Genomic DNA, 18,411 nt, shown 5'->3' with positions numbered 1-18,411 from the left:
TTTAACTCCTCCCATATGCTGCATTCAAGTGCGCCTCGAAAACGACAGGCCCCGCCCCCACTTCCGGTTCAGCTCTGACTCCACTTCATTGGTTTACTTTTTTTTTTTTTTAAAGAAATTATCTGCCTCAGAGATTAAATGTGCTAAATCTTACAGAAAATAAAGATAATTTGGGAAAACAAATGATAAAAGTCAGGGTTTAGCTGATGTTTTTAAAGTATATGATAAAATGTTATTACACATATAGAGTTAAGTAAAATTAATACATTTCTAAATATTCCTGAGGAAGTTGTAAAGTGCATGTATTGTAATGTGCAGACAGTGTTTTTAAGTACATTTGGTAGCTCTGAGACAAACATTCCTTTTGAGTAAAATCCATTCTCAGAATTTCACTTGTAACCCAAGACTGTACCTTGAACCCTAACCCTACAGCCAACCAGCATTTTGGACTTATTTTTCATCATTAGTGACTCAAACTTGGTGACATTCCACTACTTTTATTTTATAGGCATTTTACTCGTAGAGCAGCACTGTTTTTTGCACAGAACAGTGAAAAACATCTTTGTAATATCCCCAAGAATTAGGAACTTTTCTGTGTATATGCTCTAAAAGCTTTGAGTTGGTTCTTTAGTGACTTTAAGGTCATTTCTATTTCTGCAAACTACACTCAACTGATTATCACATCAACAGCTACAAAAATAAATATAGCACAGATTTATAAGAAAAACATTAAATCACTGAAAGAAAGTTGTAAGCTGAACCCAAGTTTATTCTTGCAAAACTATAATAGTGCATTCATATTCATATACATATTTTATTCTTCACAGTGATGGATATGGAAGGAAAAACGTGTTTTCTTTTTCTTTGGTTATTGCCTAGTTGTTTATACTTACTTGCAAGAGTGTCTTTATAAACTTCTTGGCATTTTTTGTCTCCCCACCAAGTTTACTGTATTTTGAGTCTTTTTTTCTTTTCTTTTATTGCACAAAAAAAGACACTGTGGAAAGATAGTGCAAAAATAGAACAAGGTTATGAATGAAATCTATGTACCTTATGAATGTACTTGAACTCCAATATTTACTGTTCTTTGTGCTCTATTTTAGTCTCTTAACATTGTCTGGAGCATACAAACTGCATGTGACAATACCACAATGCAGCACTGTATCATATAAAAATCAATGTACTAAATAAAAGTGTAAATCATGGAGTTGCTCCAGACTTTTCAATGATCCTAACTGTTCCACTATCTACACCAATGATTTGATAACTGGTTATCTGTTGAGTGAAAAAAATGTTCTGTGTACATGTCTATGAGAAAAGTAGAATTTAATCAGACCTGTACAGTTTTGGGCAGGAACATGCCATAAAGCTCAAATATGAAATCTATTTCCATCATTACGATGAAAAAAGTAAATCACAGAAATAAAAATAATAGATTCATATCTCATCATAGTGACATTTTTCCCAATATGATGTCTCATAATATTGACTTAGGATTTCAAAAATAATGACAAACTTTCTCACAATGCTATCTCTAAATCTTTTCTCAACACAGTGGTAGAAATGGGCTTCCATACCAAAGGAAACAAGAATCAGGCAATAATTCTAGATGGATTTCTTACAGTGAGCACATTCCCTTACATTACACATGTTCATGTGATCCATTGCTGTTAGAAAACTATTAATTACTGCAAAAATGTCATATTAAAAAAAATCAGCCATTCAATCATTTTCCACAACAAACAACAAAATCATATGGGAATGATTCAGTTTACTGTTTTCACAGTACATGTAAGTAGCAATTAAAGAATTAGTTCCAACAAATAATATAGAAAACAGAGTGTAACATAATTCATATAAAAATGTAATTACAGCTGAAGAATTTATTTGAAGGCACAATCATTTGTTTCTGGAGTAAATCCATAATCTGCTTGTTACTTTTGACTGAGTCTAGATTCATTCACTTTGCAGAATAAAGGAGAAAGAAGTAAAACTGTAAAGAGGACTTAAATCTTGACAAAGTCAGGACAAACTTAGAGCCTGAGCTCCCTCTGATGGAGTCGTCACATAGAAAGTAGGAGTTCCACTGTATCGCTCCTGTTCAGGAAAAAAACAAACAAGAAAACAAAAGGAAAACATATAAACAGAAATAAGTGAGTATGTAACCACTTCATAACCACACAGTGTGTCAATAAGAGTTTCAGTCCATTTATGCTCATCACATCTCTTAGACCCAAGGAAGGAAGTTCAGAAAGGGGCCAGGAGGAAAAGAGCAGCAGAGTTTGTTTTTGCAACCAGACACCTTTCCTCTTGAGCTGAGACATCTTTTCCTCCTCCAAACTTCCTTTACTACGACTTCCTCCAGGTTAAATTTACACACTAAGGTCATAACTCATCAAATAATTCCACTGTACGTCACTGAAAGACCAGACAAATATAGCAGCCCAACAGGGAAAAACAGATCACGAAATACTTAAAAAATAAACCACTTTGTGTATATGTGCAAATCCTTCTGTTGTATGGGAAAAGTTAACAACTGAACAAGATAGGAAAAGCAAAAGGAGCATGAGTTTTAAGTTATAATGTAGTAATCCTGTGTAAATCTCTACATGCATTTTTACCTGTAATTTTAATTCTGTGTGTATTCAGTTTTAAAGGTACAGAAAAATGTAGAAAGTGTGTAGAAAATACAGCACTTGATTAGACTAACAAATATTATTTAGTCAAAGATTTCAGCTCTAACTTGTATTGTGAGGTAGACTGTTATTTCTGTCCAAAACTAATTTAACTGCTGTGCAAATAGTTAATCAGTAACAACAACTACCTAACAACAGTTCCACATAGCAGTAAAATATATAAGAAGTTAAATTTCATTGAATATTGGTGCTGTAAAATCATTTGATGGTTTATGTGTATTTGCCACAACTACTATGTAGAGCTGTTTGCCGTAGAAAATATGTTTTATTCAATAAACAGAAACTCAGCAAGTGAGTGAGGTGTCAATTGAAGACGACATGCCAGACACTGAACCCTTCCATCAGTCCTAAAATCCTGACAGACCAAGCATTTAAAAAAAAATGACCACTAGTGTCAAATAAAACAAATGAGAGCACAATGAAAGAATATATGGACCTAGTTCAATGTAATGCTGCGTTTCCACTATGTGGTACTGGCTTGACTCAACCGTTTTGCATTTCCATTACGTAAAAGAACCTGGCATCTGGTACCTGGTACAACTTTTTTAGTCCTTGCTCGGTCAAGGTTCCAAAATGGGTGAAGAGATACTAAAATGTCATGTGTAAACATTGCAGACCACTAATTGGTCAGAGAGTTGGCTCTGGGTCATTGCATTATCAATGAGCGACACACCATTAAAAAATAAAAAATAAAAAATAATTAAAAAAAAAAAAAAGATTCGGAAGTTTATAGTAAATATACCAGTAGGCTAATCCATGATGACAGCCTGCAAAATGACACCATGTTTGGTCGAGGAGGTTCAGACATTTCTATCCTTGGTGGCCGATGAAAAGATTCAGCATGAGACTGATGGAGCAACATGCAACATCCGAGTTTATCAGCAACTCTCTGAGCAGATGTCATGGAAGTTACGGGCAGCATCAGTATAACGTCCAGGTACTCTAAAGTTGGTTTAATCTAGTAATGGAAACAGTCTCCAGGAATAGTATCTGGTACCGGAATCGAGTCGAGCCAATACCATGTAGCGGAAACGCAGCATAAGTCTTCATAGGAGTTCTTGGAGTTAGCATGTAGTCATCAGTGGTATTACACTTGCCAAACTTGAAGCGTTACAACATGATACCAATCCATTCATACTTTTCTGACCTGATTCAATGATGCTACTGTATCTTTAATTCAAAAGATTTTGGAGCAAACCAAGATACATGAATCAGATACCACATAACCTCCTAATCACATTCTTTATATATTTCCATGTTAGTAACTCAAATGCATTGTGATAGACTAGGGACACATTCAAGGACCCTCATACTGAATAAGCAATTCAGAAAAAGGACGGATGTATGGATGTTAGTAATTCAAGACTAGATCCATTTCCTGGAAGATTGATTTAGGCTTCAGTTGTAAGTACTAATCATATCAGTGTGTTATGTTTTTTTTTTTTTTTTTACATTTCAGCACTTAACAAGCCGAAGCGAGGTGCAGTTAAGAATTTCTGCAGGGTCAGGAACCACCAGGTCCACTTTGAATCCTTCAGCAAAAGACACCTTGAGCAGCTCCTCCACAAAACCCTGCATGTCAGTGATTTCACAGCCGCTCCGGTGCATGTTCATGATGTCGTCTGACTGCGTAACTTCAGGGTCGGACACCATCAGACCCCGGTAGTGCTGCTTGTTGTATTGGTCTTGCGGGAGCTCGTCGGGCCTTGGCACCCACTCTAGTTTCAGCCTGTTTTGTCTTGGGTTGCACAGATGAGGACTTGTGAGGCCCTGGGATGTTCTGTAGGAGAAGCGCTCGCAAAGAAGAACTAAGAATGCTCTCCAGGTACAAAAGAGGTCGGCTGTGAAGGCTTGCACTGAGCATGTGCGTAGCTCATAGTTTTCAGGTCCATGGCGCAAGTTAAAGTGGAGAACGCGGACCTGGAATGAGAGGGTACGACATGCTGACAGCCCATTCTGCAGTGTACACAAACACAGAACCAGTCTGTCCATGTCTCTGGATTTGCAAACAGATGCACACACATCCACTGTGTGTGCAGTATTTATACAGTAAACATTAATGCAGAGGGTGTTATTTTAGAAGTTGAATTAGCTGAAAAACTATCTATTGTTATCCAGGCTGATGCTAATAGAACTGATAAATATACTACCGGGCCTTAAGTAATTCTGTAATAACACTAGATCCAATTCTTTGACAAACATATATAAAAGTAAATGACCAAATCAATCATGACTCTGGGGCTTTTGTGCTTTCTAGGTCAATGTCTTGCTGACAAAGCCAAACCTCAATTTTAACACAGTAAACCCAGTACTTTCTTCTACTTGTAGGTGGATCTTTACAATAACTATATCCCTTTTTTTTTTTTTTAAATTATTCCAGGTTAAATTCTGAATGACATTAATTGAAAACACAACAGCATACATTTTACTTCAGTGTTAGAAGTCACGGTATGAACACTGTTATGTTTCAATCCCTCAGTACAGAACAGTGCATTCCATAGATACACACTTTTGTAGACATGTTATTCTTCACCAACCAATGATAAAACAAAATGATAAGTCTCTTTACTCCTCATCATTGTGTGTCCATACAAATAAACACTAATCGTTCTTTAAAATGGGTCATGATTTGATGGTTACATTCGGTTTGGAATAAATTACATGGTAGCTGGGATTTGTGTCTACTTGGGTTAAGTGATAGGACTATACATATATATTGTGACAGTATAAATGTGTCTAACAGCTGAGGTCTGGTAATACCATTCCCACTCAATGGTCTATCCCTAAGTGTCTGTGTTATGTATTCAGCTGCCTCCCAAGGGAAGTTGGTATGTGTTTGCACTTGTCAACCTTTAAACCAGTAAAAAAAAAAAAAAAAATGGAACTTATACTTGACACATTGTATGTATCTACCACTAGGTGTCTCAAAATAATAACATTAGCAGACAATTTCATATGCTGTACTTTGCTGATCACCTTCCTAAACAGATACAATATGCTGTGTCATTGAACTGATCTCACTAAGACAGAACTCACTAAAATAGGTTTCAGTTTTATTCATGTCATACTTACTGGCGTTCATTGCAGTCAAATATGAAACATTAACGCTAACCACTAATGTTAGCTCAACAAAGGGGATATGACACCAACAGTCAACTGATTAAAGGGACCAAAATTTGTCAGACTTTTAACACTGTGGGAAATATGACACAAACACACAAGTATAAGGAAATATATAACATAGCCCTAGTCCTTTTGATATATTTTAATCTAGAAATGCTACCAACTGTGCAGTTAAAACTTTCCACTGAGTCTTTTGATTCTGTCATGTGAAACCACTGTGTGGGTTTTCATTTCATTTAAACAATTAAATGTTGTCAAATGAAGTACAATATGGTTGTTTTAACCAATTTCTTCAGTAATTTTACATAACAATTGCTGTATTGTGATACATACTGCAAACATGATATAAAATTACAAGAACCATGATTGAAAATTTGGGCTATATCACCAATCTCTAGTGTCTACTTGATTTTTGTGGTGACAGTGTATTTACATGAAAGTATATTAATATCTTAATGTATATAGATGGACTATTGTTTTCAGGGCTTTTAAATGCATTTGCGAGAGAAAATTTATTAATGCTGCTACTGCGATGTTGGAAAGACAACTATTGCATTCTCTAAAAGATAACAGTAAGCATCCGTTTTTAATTTCCTTTAGTATTTTATCAGTGTCATATGTCTATTCTTAGTACACATACCTTTGAATCAACACTGAGCATCAGCATGGCCCCTAATGGCCCCCCTCTGAGGCTGAGGGGCACAGACAGCTCATAGCGGTGAATTTCCTCCAACAGGGGGCGTATCTGGAAGAAATCCGCCTCTCTCCTTAGCAGTGTGAGTTCTGAAAAACCATACGGTAAGTCCAAGGAGCTTGAGCGAAGGTAGTTCAGGATGTATCTGAACAACCTGCCATCGCGGTCTATGAAGACATTCCCTCGGTCGTCCCTGAGCACAGGGATCTGTCCAGTGAACATTGCGCCCAGCATTGAGTCACGGCACCGTGTTAAAGTGCCCAATGTTGAGGTGTAAATTTCCCCACCAACGTTCAATGAAATAGGGTCCTGGAGTGAGTTCCTATTACTGTTGTCATCCGGTGAATTGAGGTTCAGCATCTTGGGAGTGAAGTAGAGGTGAAGCTGTGACTGGTTCTGATCCGATGGTGTTACTGGAGGGATAAGGATCCTTCTGCACTGATCAGGAATGTTGAGGAGTGAGGGTGGTGGAAGTTTCAAGTGTTTGTTTTGTTTCCAAGAAAGGTTTGCTTCTTTTGACAGTAAGCAAGTCACAGTAGTAGCCAGGATACGTCCGAGTTAGGAAAGATGCGAGGAAATCTGCCAAGTCTGTTTCCAAGGCTGAGGAGTTAGAAAGGTGGTGTTTCAAAGCTTTAAAAAGCTTCTGCTCATTTCCCCCCTACTGTTGCTTAGAGCGAATGTTTCATCTGTTTTGAACGCAGATGTTTTCCATAATCTCCTGGTTCGGTTCACATCTTTGTTGAGTTTTGTCCAGTAGGATTCTGCATGGTGTCGGTGCAGCAGGCCAACAGCAGGCCTACAGTGTGACTGTGTTAGAGCAGAAAGGCAGCAGGGCCACAGTGACCAGACCAGCATGCTAATAACTGGACACTTCTGGCTCTGTCTCCACGAAGCTCGCTTTTATTCCCAGCTCATACCCTGATCTCTCACCCTCACACACACACACACTGGAGCTGTCTGAGCAAGACACGGGGGACTGGGCAATTTGTCTGAAATGCCCCCCTTAAAGTGACAGCCCGAACACTGAAAAGTGCTTTTCATCCCTTGTGAACGGATGAACAATGTCCCCAGACACTTTTCATTTGAAATACCCTTTGGAATGCAAATTCTTCCTCAAAAACAAAACTATAATGTGAAAACAGAGCACCTTTGAACTAAAAAATAGAATGTGGCTCATACGATAGACAGATCAGCCCATAACATTATTGGAGTCTGTGCCATGCCTCTTACCAATACGACTTGAGCATTCCATTGTTACTTGTAATCCATCTTAGTTTTAAAACCAAGACTTAAAACCCAGACCAGTCTTAGTTTTAGGACCTCTGCTTTTGAAGGTTTCTGTCTTTCTTCTGAATCAACTGTATTTTTACTCAGTCATGTCGTCTTGGACAAAGCCATGAATTTTCCTTAAAAACTGATGAACACAACCACAGAGACAGTACTGACCTGCCTATGTATTATCTTATTTATTTGTTTTAACATCATTGCTTTGAGAAGCTGTAAAAGTTTCTGCTTCAAATCCTGCCAATTACCTGACCCAGTTAAAAACCTTTGGAGAAGAAGCTGTGGTTGTCTGGTTGTCACATAAACCTTTGTATAGATGCTAGTAAAAACCACAGCATCCAAAAGAAAACACACAGTAAGTTCTGCCGTGCCACACTTGCAAGTTAAACTTTTATTACCACGTAGGAATTATAACAAAAAAGTCTGTGTAAATGATTCCTGCCTTGGAGTCTAATATTAACAACCTGCCACTATATCAAAACTTTTCAGAAATCTCTTCCCTTTTTATTGAATAGTAGTAAACCTATGAATATACTGTGTGTTTTAGGGTGGTAGTTTCTGTTGATTGCATTTCCTGTATTTGCCACGTAGCTAGATGCACACACTACCCAATTTATTCAGCATATATTGAGGAATGCTGCTAAAACAGTTGTGCCCAAGTTACATTTCTGCTAGTGATAAAGAATGATGAGACAGGTGGGCTACATACAGTTGGTAAACTAATAAAGTTATCTTTCATCAACATGTGCCGTGACATGAACACTACACACCACACTATACAGTCACTCAAACTTTCCAAACTGGAATGACGACACTAAGACCTCTCTGTGGTAATTGTGGTAACAAAATAAACTGGTTACAAGTCTAAACTAGTTCTGACATTGCCTCGGTTAGGGGGTCTTGACTATATTGCTAACTGATACCAGTATCTAGAGCTGGGAAATCTGTCAAATTAACTCATTAGTCAAGTATTTACCCTCTGGAAAAAGTGAATAATGCTTAAATCACCACACTGAGATAGTGCTCAGCGCTCTGGGGAACTTTCTTTCTCAACACAATGCCAACTGCTTGTATGCTGTAATATATTTATAGTAGATAAACTGCTTTATTTTACTAAAAATGGCTCGTGATATACTGGCCACATGTCCAGGGTGTACCCCGCCTTTGCCTATAAGTAGCTGGGATAGGATCCAGTGACCCCCGTGACCCTAGTGAGGATAAAGCGTGTTCAGAAAATGAATGAATGAATGAATGGCTTGTGATATCTTACCAAAAAGCACAATGGAAGCCTTTCAAGTGGTATTTTTTGTAATCACAATTTATGGATATTGCCCACAGAACATATTGTACTGTCTTTTTATTAAAGATTATTAGTATTTTTGAATAGAATTTGTCATGAGTTCATGCAAACAGAATTAATATTGATTAATTGTTCATTATATTACATTACAAACAAACATACAATAAATAAATGAGCAAATAGAGAAATAAATAAATAAAGATTTGACTGTCTGGATATATTGCCCAGCCCCCAAAAAAGTGTGATGCAGTATACCTGATACCTGTTGCAGTTACAGATCTTCAGAGACTCAGGCATAAACACATAAAACATCAGATATCTCTGTATGACATCTGGAGGCTGTCAGGTGCAGCATTTGGGTGTCACCTGAGATGGATGAGCATAGAGGATATGAAACTCTGAGCTGACAGAGGACACAAAGCTGCTGGTCTCTGGAAAACATCTCAGTCCTGATATCAAATTCAGTGTGTGTTTGTGCTGAAAAGCATTTCAAATGTGCAAAAGATGACAATGTATTTTTGTAGTGTGTTTTAAGCCATGCAGCACTTTATACCAGACTAAACCATTCACCTGCTGCTTTTAGGTTCTGTTTCAGAGGTTTGGTTGTAGCGAGGGTAGATATTTACTTTCACCAAGGAACGGCAGAGGTTATGTTTTCATCAGGATCGGGGTTTGTCAGTTTGTTTGTCTGTTTGTTTGTTTGTCTGTTAGCAAGATAACTCAAAAAGTTTTGGACGGATTTGGATGAAATTTTCAGGAAATGTGGTGGTCATGGGGGGGGGGGGCTGACCTGCCTTGGTGGAGGTCTAGGCTCTCCAAGTGCTTTTCTGGTTTGTAAATTAAAGACTACTCAGAGCCTACTGATGCTTTAAATTTGTGCACGTACACAAGTTCAAACCACATTTGTGGCCACTAGTGTTTTATGAAGTTGGTCTATTGTGATTTAATTTCAATATTTTCCTATGGCCTTAAGTAGGGTGAGGGGTAGGGGAGGCTTTATGTCATCACCTTTGCTTCTATTGCATTTTTTAAGCACATTTCCTCAGTATCATATTGGAAAAGGTTTATGTGAACAGAATAATTTGAAAAACATCCAGACTTTAATCTATACTTTGTCATTTTAGGTAAATTTTTGGCTTTTACAAAGAAAGTTAATACACGTAAACTAAGGAAAGGAACGGTGTTTCAACTAAATTCTGCTGTTGTTTACTATTAAAGGTCTGGTGTGTAAGATTTTGGAGGATTTATGAGGATCTAATTGCACAAGTTGAATATAATATTAACAGTTATATTTTCATTAATGTAGAATCATTTGAAAATTAGAATATTTTGTTTTCAATAGCAAGAATGAGCTGCTTATATCTACACAGGGACCAGGTCGGGTTCATGGAGTCCACTATGTCAGACTGTCATGTTTCTACAATAGCTCTGAACTGACTTCTCTCTTATCTTTTTTCTGTTTTATAATGGGTGACATTGACTGTTAAGGTCCAAACACTGGATGTACTCAGGGAAGGAGGTGAACCTTTAACTCATGTGACCGATCAGCATTTTCTGTGCATTTTCTCAGAAATTTCCCATAAAGAGCTAAAACATGACGACGTGAAGACTGAATTATTTCTTTGTCTCACTCATTATATAAACATGTTAGCCACTGTCATGTTAAAAGAAAAACATCTATAAAATAACTCAACCTCCCAGGACCTGTTTCATCTACTCGTGTCGCTGTGTATAATATAGCCTCTAAATCAATGGAAAAGCACCTAATTCATGTGATTTTTTTTTTCTATTTTACAAAATTGCAAATGTTTGCTTGAGAATTTTATGGAAACAGCTAATGATTTTCCTCACTATGAATGAGTCTGTGTGTGTGTGTCTGTACCTGGATGTGGAGTATAGTCCTGTCAATAGCGTGGGCCTGCAGCAGAGTTACAGTGCATCCACCGAATCCTCCACCGGTCATCCGGCTGCCGAACACCCCCTCCACCTCCATGGCTGCAGATACCAGCTCATCCAACTCCCTGCAGCTTACCTCATACAGATCTCTGACATGAGAAACAGAGGTTTAGTACATCCGCATTCCAGCTAAACACTGACAGCACTGGAAAATAATTCAAATCTTACCAAGTGTATTTTTCTCATTTCTAGTCAAAATATCTCATCACACTTAAACTTTCTTTGAATTAGGCAAAAAAAATCTGCCAGTGGAACAAGTTAAAATTATCTTGGCAAAATTTGTTGAAATGAGATTTTCAAGATCTATTGTCTAAAAATAACTTCTTATATCTCACTGAAAAGTTACTCTTTAGGTGGTTATGTCTTATTTTAAGTGTGATGAGATATTTTGACTAGAAATGAGAAAAATACACTTGGTAAGATTTAGATTTTTTCCAGTGTGTGGATTGAAAACATAAGATACAGCTGTTACCTGAGGGAGTTGTGGCTCTCCACCATTAACTTGCCAAATTCTTTGTAGGCACCTCGCTTCAAGGCTTCAGCTGCTTGGGCAGTTCTTTCTATCTCCTCTATCACATGTCGAGCTCTGCGATAGGTTACATTGTCCATCTTGTCTCTTGCATCTGAAGTGGTAGAGTGCAAAAATCAGCTGTGCATTAAAGTATGGAAGTTAGCGTCAACATAAAGGAAGAACTGCTGCTGAAGTCATAGTGTAAGGGAAGTCAGAGCACCCTTATACAGTTGTGTAAAATATTATTAGATCATCCTTGTTTTCTTCAATTTTTTGTTCATTTTAATGCCTGGTACAACTAAACGTACATTTGTTTGGACAAATATAATGATAACAACAAAAATAGCTCATAAGTGTTTAATTTAAGAGCAGATATCTATCCATTTTCCATGGTTTTCTTGATAATAACCAAAATCACTTAAGTTCTTACATCAATAGCTATGGCATTGTACTGCCAAAAACAGTGTGTTTAGGCATTCCGTGTTTTCTTTTCTGTCTGTTTAGTCACATGATACACTCAGGAGTTAGTACTTGATTGCATAACCATTGCTTATGATGACTTTTGATGATCTAATATTTTTTTCCGTGACTGTATAGTTAAGACAACAAACAGAGCTGAACAGAAATGAGTGTTAACACAAGGAAAGTGAATGAATTAGCTATTAGAAGTCCCCAGTTCTCTCATTTTGTTATCAGTGGATTTTTCTTAATGGTCTTTTGGTTTGTTGCCTGTAATAATGTCTGTGGTTAACACAAGCTGAAAGCAAGAAATAGCATGTGCCTGCTCAGATTTTGACTAATGTAATTTTTCAGGCTTGTAGCTACTTTATTAACTAGCTAGCTATTTGTGTATTTGAAGCTACAACTGTCTGTCTGTGAACTGTCTCAATTTGCATTCTCCTGTATTTATCCTTGTTGTTTGCACGAGAAAACCAACAGATTCAAGAATGGTTTCTTTTCCTAGGCAGTTACTCTGTTGTTGGGCAAACTGTGACAGTTTATACCTCATGCATATTTGCACCTATCCGACAATACACTATTGTACTTGAATACTGCACTATTGGTTTTTCTCCTTGCACTGTTGTTCCGTTCACTGTTTGGTCTTACACTATTTGTACAGTTTTGTGGGAAAAAAAATCATATTCTTTATTTTCATACATATATTTATTCTATAATTTGTGAGGACTAAGGTTAAGCTGGAGTCAAATTCATTGTATATGTGTAGAAACTTGGATAAAAATGCTGATTCTGATTTTACTGTATGAGTGCTTTTTCAGCTGTGGCTATCTTTAGCTTTGATGCCATTAACCTGTTATGTACAGAGATGATATAATGTTGAAAGTGTTATGGTTTAAATTTGTCTCATGGCTCAAAGAAACTCCAGGGACACTTGTGAAGATCTTAAAACAAGAACAACAATATCACTCGCAATAATATATAGTTATAGCCTCTAGACTTTTTTTTTTGTTTGCATTTGTAGAGTCAAAGGAAGGACATGACTTCAAAAACTAGACCAGGAAAAGGGCCTACACTAAGACTATAAAGTATTTTAATGTTCATTCATATAATTATCTGATAACTATGTTTCCTAACCTAAAAACGTGAGTCAGTGTCAAGCCAAGTCTCAAATATTACAACAAATATATATATATATATACAACAAACAAAGGCTGGTCCTCAAATACAGACTGAATGGATAAACATCTGCCGTCTTTCATGCAATGTGCTTCCAGTTCAGTAAAATGTACACAACTACAGGTTTAATTTAATACATTCAATCTAATACAGCTATGTTTACCACTAGATCACTCATCTGAAAGCTTATTGTCTGATTTCTGTAACTGCAGGTGTGCTAGCAGTGCCACTGGAAGTGGTTTACACAATAGAAACTCTGTTAAGCACTGAATAGAGTTTATGATTATTTCTACTTAAAAAAAAAAGAAATTAAGGCCTGATTCTAATACAAGCATCCTTCAAATAAAGGTCTGCTACTTTCTACAGCTGAGAGAAATAAAGGCCACTGTTTGAGGAAACACGATTGATAAGTTAGTTCTCTGAAGTATCAGATGTATAAACAATTCTTGTCTTGTTTTCTTTGAATGATCAGTAAAAACAAACTACATTTTCCTGTCAGAATAAAAAAAAAAAACCTTTACATTTGAGAAAAAGAAACAAAGCTTGTCTGACAGATGAAGTAAAAATAATGATTTGTACAAGTTTAAACCACAGAAGTGACACAAAAAAAATAAAATAAAAGATGGAAGAGAATGGAATCTAATAACCCATGGATGCAGTGAGTCAGAACCACACAGAAAAGAAAAGGGGTTTAGATTTTAAAAAATAATAATAATAAAAATAATAAATCACCCTCTAGGTCCTTCATGGTAGCATTTCTGAGGCTGGGCTTTCCCAGGATGGAGGCAGCCTGCTCACACTGCCTACGCCTCGTTGGGTACTCGCTGCCGGTCAAAGAATGCTTCACATTGGTGTTGGTGACAAGAATAACCAGGCTTGGATCTGACAGTGGGACAGTGGTGGCCTCTAGAGACCTGAACCACACATCAGAACACAATTAATAATGGCTGAGGTAGATTCAAAAGGTTTATGTCTGTTTCATAGATAATAAAACATTCCTTAAGCTATTAAACATTCTGAAGTTAATTTTTAATTCACTGTACCTGCAGTCAATGAGCAGAGCGTGGCCCTCTCTGCCTAGAACAGACACAAACTGATCCATGATGCCACAGGGCACTCCAGCATGAGTGTGTTCTGCCTGCTGACATGATACTGCTTTGGCCACTTTGTCACTGTCATCTGTGGAATGAGTAGAAACTAACCATGTAACAATAACGCACATTGTTCATACTCTCATCTTGTTACAGTAAATGCAATACAGTTGAGTCAGCCAAGTTTGTATAACTGCTTTCGGTGTACAACATTAAAATTTCACTGCACCATACGGAAAAAAATCCACAATTACCTTTCAGCATATTTTAATTCAAAGTGGCTGAGAGGAAAAATGTCTTCATCACCTCGTCTAGACTTTAATTAATCTAAACCATGACGCAAGATTTTGGCAAAGTATGTGAGGAGTAAATATGACTAACAGCTTTAGTTAACCCTTAAAGACCCAAAAGCATCTACTGATCTAAAATATTTAATAACTGCTGAACCACTATCTCCTATCAATACATGTGGATAATTCAGGTAAAATGCAGTTTTTCTGCTTTTCAGAAGCATCATATGTCTTTCTGGGATCCTTCCACAGTCTCTGTGGTGAACATGGAAACACCATTTTCTGCATTATTTCACCAATAAAACCCATGTAGTTTGATAAATGACAGTGGTTATAGACAGTTGTTTTTATGTAGCATGAATGATCTATTTTGTTCAGTATTTTCTGTTTTGATATAATAATTTTTGAATTGAATAAGTTTCATTAAAACCTACATGGTCAATAAAATAAATATAAGAAAACACATGATTTTCACTAAAAAAAATGCTTATTTTAATATTATAATAAATGGTAATAGATCACTTGGTAATAGTGAAAGTTAACTATTACCAAATGTTACCAACTATTTGTTCTGGGTCTTTATGGATTAATGATGATTGGTAAGATTGTTCAGATGTGACTCTAACGCTTTACTCTGTCGCATCAATGTGACAGCTCCCGTAACTGATATTATGACTTCTCTGACATGATATCATCTCCTTTTGTATTTAGTTTTGATTTGAGCAGACAGTTAGAGAAGAAAGGAGTGCATTTTCATATGTGAGTGTTTTCCCTCTAATTTCAGCCTAACAGTATTATAGCAGTTCTACGTAGGTTTGATAGTCCAAATTCTCAACAGCAGGGTAAAGTCACACACCAGAACACGCTTACTAAAACCTGTACTTGCTGAAGTCAGACTCTCACCTGGCTTGAGCTGCTGCAGGAACGTGTAAAAAGCCACCTCCAAAGATGCAGAGCTGGACAGACCCCCACCCAGAGGAACACTGCTGGCAATCACTGCCCTGAAACCTGGGACAGGAGGAGCTGGGCCACATGACAGAGATAAGGTATGGGGTAAATGATGAAAAATAATCTCCTCACTAATTACGTACGAAGATGCTATATGTAGCTTCTCCTAGACATTTAACTTTACAATTTTATAGCACCAAAGACCATGTTTTTAGAAGCACTCAGATCCAGTATTTACCCCTGTAATGATGTATAACACCCTTGACATAGTTGGCCCAGCTGGGTGACCCTGGAGCCAACGCCGATCCATCAGTAGGGATGCTAAAGTCCACCCTTCGGGGCTCGTCAGCATCCTTAGTCGCTGTTACTATGGTAACATCCTGGCCAGGAGTTTGCCTCCCGACAACCACCGTCACCAGGGGCAACGCCTGGTTCACCAAACAAACATACAACCAGATACAGCTGCAGGTTAGAGATAGGAAACATCTCATCATATCCTATTCATGATATGTGTTAAGACTGGCTCTGTTTAAATATGAGTAACAGTCTGCACAGTGGTGGAATGTCACTGCAGTAAGTACATTTACTCAAGTACAAATCTGACATACAAGCCACTTTATACTGCTACTTTACTACATTTGATTTGACAGACAAAAATTTTCCTTTTCAGTCCTTAACTTTTGTCTGACAGCTATTAGTCTTTTTCATATTATGATCCAACATAGTGGACAATCGAATAAGTTTTTAAATGACTGTTTGATTTCTTAAACAACTTCAGTCTTGTCATTTTATAACTTCTATCAAAAAATACTATGACCATTTTTTGCTATATTATAATCTGGAAATATGACTCTATTCTTCTAATTTTTTAAACTTTTTCTTTAAATATTACAATTTAATTCTTGTCATGCTGAATTTTTTTCTGAAAAATATTAGGACTTAATTTTTGTAATAGATTGCCTTTTTTGCCTGGAAATATTACAATTCAATTCTTGTCATTACATAACATTTTATGGAAGTATTAGGACTTTATTTATGCAATTTTCTAACTTTTTTCCTGAAATATCAAGACTGTTCTTGTAACATGACGACTATTAAGACTTTATTCTTACACAAAATATCATGTCCTCTGTGTGCCTCTGATATTCCTTGGTTACACGAGATTAAACTCAACAAACTCTTTATCTATTCTTCAGGCAATGTAATGTTTTATTACAGTATCCAATTCCATTTTTATGCAGGACTTGTACTTGCAATGATGTGGTTTTACATTTCTATATTGACACTTTGCTTGAAGTAAAGAATCAGACTACTGCTTATGCGCATTGCTGGAGTCTTCTCTAAAAATGAAAGAAAAACAGAAAATCACAGAAAATACATGTGCAATCTGAATATAATAAATAACAGGATTTGCCAATTTTTGCCACTAGGTGTAGTGCATGTCTTGGGGATTGTCCAAGTGGTAAAATAATGATAAAATAACGAGTTTCAGTTACAACAGAGGTATATTAAAAGGCAGAGAAATAACAAATTGTCATATTTTGAGGATATTGATGTGATAAAAACAACCACAGATTAAAAATTACTGGTAGACAGTGTGAGGTTAGTGTGTGCTGAGTGTTACCATTGGTAGTACAAATCCCAAAGTGTTAAAATAATGGTAAAATAACGAGTTTCAGTTACGACAGAGGTATATTAAAAAGCAGAGAAATAACAAACTGTGATATTTTAAGGATACTGATGTGATTAAAACAACCACAGAATAAAAATTCCTGGTAGACAGTGTGAAGTTAGTGTGGGCTGCTGAGTGTTACCATTGGTAGTACAAATCCCTGGTTGTAGTCAGTGTGCTCCCCTATCAGGTTGACCCTTCCAGGTGCACACACCGCCACCTGCGGAGCCTCCCCTCCGAACACCTGCCCGTACAGATTCCGGGCCTCCGCCACCAGCTCCGATACACTTGGAACCGGACTGGCCATCGAGCTGGACCCTGTTTCAACACTCTACTTTTAACACAAATGCCACCAGTGCCCCCCGAGACAATGAAACGCAGGCGGGAAAACAAAATTAAATAAAGTTAATGAAAATAAATAAATGAAATTGGCAAATGTAAAGTTGTAGTAACGTGTAATGTCAGCTACTTCCGGGTAGCGTGACTGCAGTTTGTTGTGAGGCTGTGATTGGTGGAGATTAATCACGTGACACACAAACTTGTCGTTTAAGGAAGTTTTTGATCACATATAGATAAAATTATTAAAATATAGCTACTTTCCCTTGTAGATAACATTCATGCTTGCTTCATTCTGTTTATCTTAATGAATAAAATTTTCACATATTTTCTGATTTAGTGCCGTGTGGTGAAACCGGCATCAAAATGGGGTGTAATAGAGCCCCCTGCTGGTGATTTTTGGTTAAATCATTTTGTTCAAGTTTTAGGCTGACCACATGAACATTTTCAGATTTTGTCCCATTGTCCACATATCCTCCTGAGACCCAGCAATGCGTTTTTGTCCTCTGTAGTGGACAAAAGTTTGACAGCTTTACTTTAAAAAATTAAAAAAAAAAAAAAAAAAAAAATTCCACTCAAAAGAACATTATGTAAAAATAATAACAGTAAAATGTATTTGAAAAAACTGTTGCATCATGCTGTTTTTGATCCAGGCAATTATTTAATGTAAAATGGAGAAAATGTTTACTTACTGGGTCTCAGGAGGATATTGAGATAACGCCCCATATCATATATAGCACTGTGCAAAAGTCCAAGCCCAACATTAGGTTTGTTAGTTTGTAAAATTTTAATGACCCCACACATATGTTTCTCAGTCTCTGTATTACGAGTCAATCTGCATACATATGTGAGGTATGTAGTAAAAACTAGAGTTT

The 18,411-nt window shown here is 36.8% G+C and overlaps 2 protein-coding genes across 2 annotated transcripts; both read right to left on the bottom strand.

Moving 5' to 3' along the window:
• Positions 1-751: 751 nt before the first annotated feature.
• On the bottom strand, positions 752-17,671 carry galk1 (galactokinase 1). Its single transcript, XM_030163390.1, has 9 exons — positions 17,654-17,671; positions 17,343-17,531; positions 15,767-15,956; positions 15,484-15,603; positions 14,243-14,378; positions 13,932-14,113; positions 11,526-11,676; positions 10,980-11,142; positions 752-2,097 (listed from the first exon to the last, which is right to left on the bottom strand). The coding sequence occupies exons 2-9, from the start codon at positions 17,505-17,507 to the stop codon at positions 2,023-2,025; spliced, it is 1,182 nt and encodes a 393-aa protein (XP_030019250.1). The 5' UTR covers positions 17,508-17,531; positions 17,654-17,671; the 3' UTR covers positions 752-2,022.
• LOC115439540 (BTB/POZ domain-containing protein KCTD21-like) lies at positions 4,130-9,257 on the bottom strand. Its single transcript, XM_030163391.1, has 2 exons — positions 6,460-9,257; positions 4,130-4,616 (listed from the first exon to the last, which is right to left on the bottom strand). The coding sequence occupies exons 1-2, from the start codon at positions 6,871-6,873 to the stop codon at positions 4,152-4,154; spliced, it is 879 nt and encodes a 292-aa protein (XP_030019251.1). The 5' UTR covers positions 6,874-9,257; the 3' UTR covers positions 4,130-4,151.
• Positions 17,672-18,411: the final 740 nt, after the last annotated feature.

Source organism: Sphaeramia orbicularis, chromosome 19 (assembly GCF_902148855.1).
Source record: "Sphaeramia orbicularis chromosome 19, fSphaOr1.1, whole genome shotgun sequence".
Taxonomy (NCBI): Eukaryota; Metazoa; Chordata; class Actinopteri; order Kurtiformes; family Apogonidae; genus Sphaeramia; species Sphaeramia orbicularis.
Note: the sequence above shows the minus strand (reverse complement) of the source record. Positions and strands in the feature narration are given on the sequence as shown.